The sequence below is a fragment of the Ornithodoros turicata genome, chromosome 6 (assembly GCF_037126465.1).
Source record: "Ornithodoros turicata isolate Travis chromosome 6, ASM3712646v1, whole genome shotgun sequence".
NCBI lineage: Eukaryota > Metazoa > Arthropoda > Arachnida > Ixodida > Argasidae > Ornithodoros > Ornithodoros turicata.
In genome coordinates this window covers 70,988,776-70,995,434 of record NC_088206.1, presented here as the reverse complement: position 1 = coordinate 70,995,434, position 6,659 = coordinate 70,988,776, and the positions used below count along the sequence as shown (strand labels likewise).

General features: G+C 52.8%; 2 protein-coding genes across 2 annotated transcripts in view; one reads left to right on the top strand and one right to left on the bottom strand.

Annotated features, from left to right (window-relative positions):
- Positions 1–6,659, top strand: part of LOC135397284 (protein farnesyltransferase subunit beta-like) — a 221,835-nt gene that overhangs the window by 191,097 nt on the left and 24,079 nt on the right. The window lies entirely within an intron of this gene.
- Positions 962–5,142, bottom strand: LOC135397271 (uncharacterized). Its single transcript, XM_064628725.1, has 2 exons — positions 2,035–5,142; positions 962–1,754 (listed from the first exon to the last, which is right to left on the bottom strand). Exons 1-2 carry the CDS (start codon positions 4,973–4,975, stop codon positions 1,168–1,170), a joined length of 3,528 nt encoding a protein of 1,175 aa, XP_064484795.1. The 5' UTR covers positions 4,976–5,142; the 3' UTR covers positions 962–1,167.

Genomic DNA, 6,659 nt, shown 5'->3' with positions numbered 1-6,659 from the left:
CGAGCGTGAATAAAATATTACTTCGAAAATTAAGCCCAACAACTCACGTAAAATTTTGTAAAATCATCTACAGCGCATCAGACATCAACACCAAAACAATGTCCCTTTCCTTTCCCGAAACAACTCCCTTTCCCAAGTCATATTCTCCTCCTCGGCCTTCAAAGCCACGCGGCGGCCATGCCAGCCACGCTGCGGACGCCGCGCTGGCGGTGGTCGATTGTTTCTGTTTCTGGGTTTTATTACGCAATCGCAATTCTGATTTTCGTTTCACGTATCCGGAAATAGAAACTGCGCGTATCTTTCTGTTGCTCGAACTTCGCCTCGCTGAAGACGCCTGGTATAAAGCGAAGGAGGGGGGAACAAATAGCAGAAGCAGCAGCTCTCTGGGGGTTTCGGTTCTATATCATAGCGGTGTGGGCCCACGAAGAATTGTGGAATTATTACAAGGTATGCGCACTGCGGGTCATGTCACCGAATGATCGAACCAGCAGGAAAAGAAAAGAAAAAGCAAACAAAAATTGCCATTCAAAATGAAAATAAGCAGCAAGCAAATGTACAAAGTAAAGCAAAAAAAAAAAAAAAACATGCCGGATTTCCGCGAGAGTTTCCTCAGATATGAGAGCGCGAAATCTCCCTTCTTTGCCTGTGCGCTGCTATTTCAGCGGACATGTCGGAAATGGAAACTCGCTAAACTCAAGCCAGGGGCGCCGCTAGGCAATTCTTAAGGGGGGGGGGGGGGGGGCAAGATCTCCGACCCAAGCGCCACTACACAGTCCCCATCATTTCAGATCGTGCTGCTTATGCGGGAACTTTCAGAGATGTGCAGCCTGGACCACGTCGGTAGGGTTGTGGCAAAGTCACGAAGAAAAAAAAGGTGCGAGCCAGTGTCCCCCTCAACGGGGTCCATGTCGCGTCCATAGTGCGCGCGTAGACGCGGTGTATTCAAAACAATCCACAAGAATCCAGCTGTCATAACACTAGTTTTTACTCCCTTTTTCGCAACAGGCTCTCGCGGGCTCAACACAACAGCAAAACAACGCGTAGCGGATTAACAAAATTTCGACCCGCTGTTCCAATAGGCGCCTTCTATAACGCGTTACAATAACTGGCGTTGCTAGCAACAAGATAACACACAAACAAGAGCATAACAACCGGCCGTCCCCCCCTTCACTTGTGCTTCCAAAAGAAATCCCGGAACCGGGTTCGAATCTTCCCCATCGGTTTGTCCGCCGTTTTCTTCTCCGCTATGGCATCGTCGCAGGGAGATCCACCTGGTCCACCGTCAACCTCGTTCCCTTCTCCAGGATCGCCGTCTACGCCCGGTTGAGACGGGGTCACAACCTGGCCACTCTTCCGTACCGGAGAGTTACCGCCCGGAGCGTCGTCTTCGGCCTCTTTAGTGTCGGCCGTGTCGCCGTGAGCACACTCTTCGACGTCCGGAACTTGTTCGTCGCCTTCCTCTTGCCTACCGGACTCGACGGGCGAGTTGCCGGGAACGTCTTCTGGGTTCAGACGACTTGTACTCATCAAGGTCTCCATGCTGACAGACTGTGGCAGGCGTTGGGGCTCGCCGTCTTGCTGTTCGCCTCCCATGTCGTAGAAGGAGATGGAGTCTCGGTCGAACATAGTAGAGTTCTGGAGGCTCTCCGTGGTCCAGTGAGGCTTCAACGAAGGTTTCACGGGCTGGTCATCGATATACAACGCGCTGAAGTCCGCGTCTGAACGCGTGCACTGATCCTCTTCTTCCGTATGCTCTGCAAGTATTGAACAATGCTTGAGAATTGCTTCGTAAAGGCAAGGCTTCCATATATTACCGAAGGGCAGAGAGACACAGGTAATGGCGGACTCAGATCGTAATGTACGTGTAAATTTTACCGCGACTCCAGCAGATGGTCGCAGCAGACTGCGACCAGTTTAATTCCAGTTGTTGGAATCAAAAATGAGCGCCACAAACAGAGTCAACAGAGTCTGTTCCATTGTTCTAAGGGTTAGTCGGGTAAGGGTTGTTTAAGGTAAGACAATATTACTACCCACCTCCACCAGAAGGCAAGGTGAGTTCTCCAGACTTCACAAGAAAGTTCTGCCACACGTTGCCCTCCGTAGTGACGCTTGACTCTTCATCCTCGACAGGGTCTTCAGCGCCCAGGATAGACCACGGGCTCTCCTCCGCCTTACGGCCCGCGACCCGTTTCGTCGGGTCCTCAGACTGCGCGTACGTCCACCAAGGGCAGTCGTAAATCAGACCTGGAGCAGTGTCTTTCTCGACTACGACTTCTGGAGGCGCAGGTACGCGGTGCTTGCGGTCGGCGTTCTGCCAGCTGTTCCTGTTTTCAGGATATCGGTCGTCCCCCTGTTTAGACGTTCCGGACTTTAAACGACGCTTTAACTCGTACTCCTCTTCTTCGCTTTCCAGGACGTACTCTACGCTCTCTTCTACAAAACATGGAATGATGTCCCTGTCTCGTTCTTCTTTGATATTACGAGGACTCAGTGACCCCTTCTGCAAAACAACATCCTCCATACCTTCCACATTTTGCGTGATTTTAAGTACAGTCTCGCCTCTTTGCGAACTGTTCATATCCTCACACGTTGAACAGAAGCTCTGCGACGTTTCAGCCTCGTCAACTCCACTTCCATCGGCACGAAAGGACTTGTGCTCGGAGGCTTCGGAAGCGTCGATCTTCACGTCTCCCGCGCCGCACGTCTCGTTCAGAGTGTCAGTGCTTTGTCCTTCGGACTTGACGGGAGAGACATCAGCGGGTTTCAGAACCGGCGCGCAGGACTCCGTCGGTGAAGATCCTTCGTGTCTTTCCAGGATATTGTCAGGATCATCTTCGGAATCGGACGGTACCGGTACGACCTTGCTCCTGTAGTCTGCGACGAGACTATCCAGATGCTCCTTCAGAGTGGACGTGTCTTCGGCGAAGTTGATTAGAATCATCTCGCTGTTCGTCGAGATCCGTTCTTCCTGTTCTGGAGGAATGCTTTCCGAATCGAACTGAACTGTTGCAGTGATTTCTCCTTCCGAAATGCTGACTTGGTTCAGGGACCCGTCGTCGTCAGCGTGCGCAGCGTCCTTCTCGGGACTCCTGATGGGACTGCAGTCCTTCAAGAAGACGTCTAGGTCGTCCAGGAGAAGCTTGGTAGACGTAGTCGCATCGCAGCGCTGGACATCACAGCTTCTCTGGACGTCATCCTCGTGGGGTGACGAGATCAGGCTGTCCAGGTACATCTCTGAACCACTTGTGGTGGGCGGCTCTTCTGAAAACGAAGTGTGCGAATAACTCATCCCCGAGCTCGTCGCAGTCTTGTGCTCGTCTTGGACGAGATTCCTTGAGCCAAGCTCCGGCTTCACGCCCTCCTCCGCTCTCTGTTTCTCGCCATCCTGAATTTCCTCTTTGCTCGTTTCGGATACAAGAGGACCTACTTCACACTCTGGGCTCTCGGGAAAGTCCGTCTGAACACTTCTGGAACTCCTTCCGTCGATGGAGAAGTCTTCGGACTCCGAGAACATCGGCGTGCCATCGTGGCTCGTGGACTCCGACGTAAATCGCTCGTCCGAGAGGTTCACCGTGATGACCCGGTCACCTTCGTCCTCGGACAGACTTCCGGCGAGCTGAGTGAACGCGTCTTTCACTTTTTCTCCGCTTTCTCCGACGACATAAGTCGTGTCGAGGTTGTCGAAGTCCTCCGAAACTTTGTCGTCGCCAGCTCCAAGTTTCGACGGCATATCTTCATTCTTGGGCGAGCATGACGCCTTGTCCTCGACCGTAGCGTTGCTCACTGGCTCTTGAGCCTCTCCAGGCTTCGCCGCGGAATCTGCCTTTTCAGGGCTGCTGGCTTCAGAGTCGGCTCGCGTCACAATTATGTTGGAGCCCACGATCTCTGCTCGATACCGGACTCTCTTCTCGGGTTTTCTTTGTTCCTTCGGAGCGGGGGTCGCCGCAGGAATACTCATAACCACCGAAGGAATTGTCTTGTCTCCAAGGTCAAGCTTGCTTCCAGTGTTAAAGTCCTTTAAAACTGTGGAGCTGTAGACTCGAGGACTATTTCGAAAGGGTGGCCCCCTGTTAAACGTTTTCGATCCAAACGCAGGGGGCCGTTCCGCTGGTTTGGGCGTCGACGGCGTTATCTTGGCTGGCTTCTTAGGCTTAGCTCCCAAGCTGTCAGTCTCTGGTACTTCGGGTACTTTCTTGGCTGGTGCCGTTTGTTTCTTGGGGTCCTTCTTCGGCAAGGTCGGTGATGAAAATTCGCTGTCCGACATACCGAATGCTCTCGCTGCAAACGGTAAGACGGTTTCTCTTTGCCTTGGCTGGAAGGCGGGAGGGGTTGTCCTTGTAGGTCCGGACGACGTGGACGCAGAAATAGGCGACGGGCTCTTCGTGGTTGAGGTGCTGGAACCAGTCTTGGAAGGCGTACCGGCCAGGAAAGGAGGCAGGTGGATGTGACTGGACGGCGGCTTAGCCTCCTTACGGGGGATCCTAGGGTTATCCCTTGGTCGAAACGGACCGCGGTAGGGCGGTTGTTTAGTGTCTGCCAACGCTGCGCTGCTCCAGGGAGGTCTTGGAACAGGACTGTTTTGTTGCATCTGTTTCCTTCGCCTGCTCTGCGACCGCGGTGCAGGCCTTCGCCCGCGGTCCCAGCCGAGGTCGAAGCCCCGGGACCGACCAAAAGGGTCTGTAGGGAAAATCCTTGAGCTGCCCATTTTAGATCCGTCCGGGATATACCGGTAGAAGGTGCATCCGTTCCACTCGAACTGTACAATCTTGGCGTCCTTCTTTGGAGGTACGGCGGTCGATGAGGTCGAAGGACCTCCTTCGCTGGCTGCTGGTGGCAGAAACGGCGCAGGCACGAAAAAAGGCGACCCGAGGGGTGGGTACCGCCACAGGGGCGCCGTCGAGGCCCGTCCTGTCCACAAGGGCGGGATGCGGGCGGGAGTGTCACGGCGACGTTTAGAAGGGCCGCTGAGTCTCATGGGGCAGAACGTCGCTGGTGGGGGATCGCAAGCAGGAGGCCTCGCGGGAAAGACGTTCTGGAAACTACGTTTCTAGCGACTGTTCAATGCGGAGACTCCAAGGCTCCTGCTGCGTGGGCCGAGAACGGGGCACCGACTGACACATTCTTTTCTCCTCGTCGTCGTCCTCTTCGTTCCAAGGGCCGCGTGCGCTCTCGCGAAAGAAGCCTGCTCAGGGCGCCACTGTCGTCTGCATATACAACCTGACCCCATAGCATAGAGGCAGCAGACGAAGCGTAGTGCAGCAGTTCCAAAGACGTGTGCTGTAAAAGCCACAGAAAAAGTAAAAGAATCCCCTGCGGCAAAGTTTCGTCCGTCAGTTGGCCGTGTGGACAATGGCCATCACTTGAGGTGTCCTGAACCATACTTGAGGGAAGAAGAAAATCCTGATGTGCGTGTGCGAATTTTACCAACGCCATCGTCATCGTGGTCTAGCCCGAGCTACCCGACACCGGCCGTTAAAGAAGAAGAAGAAGAAAGTTCATCGGACTATAATCGTACTGCGGTGATCTAGTTCACCAAAACCCAAAACAACAGGAATGAGAGGTGGCGCCCTGTCCCGCGAGGAAAGTGAAGCTGCAATTGTGACGTCACCGCTTGTTTTCCGGTTTTTGTTTTACAGCTCTCTGCATAGCCCTTTGAAGGCTATGGGAGTTTCGGAATTCTAGGATAGATGCGCCAAGTAAAGCCAAGCGCAAAGTATGCGCAGTAAAGTATGCGCAAAGTAACGTTCGAAAAGCCTTCTAATTAGCATTTTCAGGTAACGCGACACTTGGAAATATTCAAAGAATCCAGGACGCATCCGTTATTCATGTACTATATCCATATGTCACTCGCCCCGGGCTTTTCTCCTAGGTACCGGTCTCGTGCTCCCACAATCCGGTAGTGGCACATGTCCGAGTTCACTTGAATAATGGCAGTTGAAGAAAAGGTATCAGCAGTGTGATTCTTACCCACATCCTCCGATTTTCGGTGAAAGGTGCCTCATCTAGCACTAGTGCTCTCCAAGTATCCTAGGTACAAGACTCGCAAGAATTACTCTGGTCAGCATATGCAGCATGCAAGGGCGATCGTGCTGCTTTGCACGAAGACCACCAAATGTGTTCTCAATGACGATCGTATCAGTCAATCAATCAATCAATCCTGTAAATATCCCAGAACGGACATTCGGACGTCCCATGTACATCCTTTTTAGGTCCGTTTTATGTGTGAGAGAAGGGCAGAATGAGACAGAAAAACAGTGTCATTGTAGCGCCCAGACATGTCCCGTGCGGACATTAGCGAATCAAAATGGGCAGTGCAGATGACGTATATAGGCTTTTTACATTTCTGTCGGTTTTGTTTTGCATGGCCAACGTAATGCTGACATAATTTACGCACTTCTACATTTCTCTAAAAAGGCTATACTATTACTACACGTATGCGGGCCGTACCTGTTTACTTTTGTCCAAGATGTCCGTGATAGATCCTATCGGGACGTTCCCCCGCGCGCCATATCGCGCACTCGGCAGCGCTTAGCTATTCAGGCGGACCCGGAGCTTAAAAGAACGCGTCCGCCGGATGTACGCTGGGGACTGTGGACATTCGCATCTATCCTGTACATCCGACGGACGTTCGGTGTTGTTGGGGGTTGTTGCCTTCTACT

Coding starts and splice junctions, on each gene's coding strand:
- LOC135397271 (XM_064628725.1), bottom strand. CDS start 4,975: ATGAGACTCAGCGGCCCTTCTAAACGTCGCCGTGACACTCCCGCCCGC. Junction 1,755..2,034: donor CACCTTGCCTTCTGGTGGAG/GTGGGTAGTAAT, acceptor CAATACTTGCAG/AGCATACGGAAGAAGAGGAT.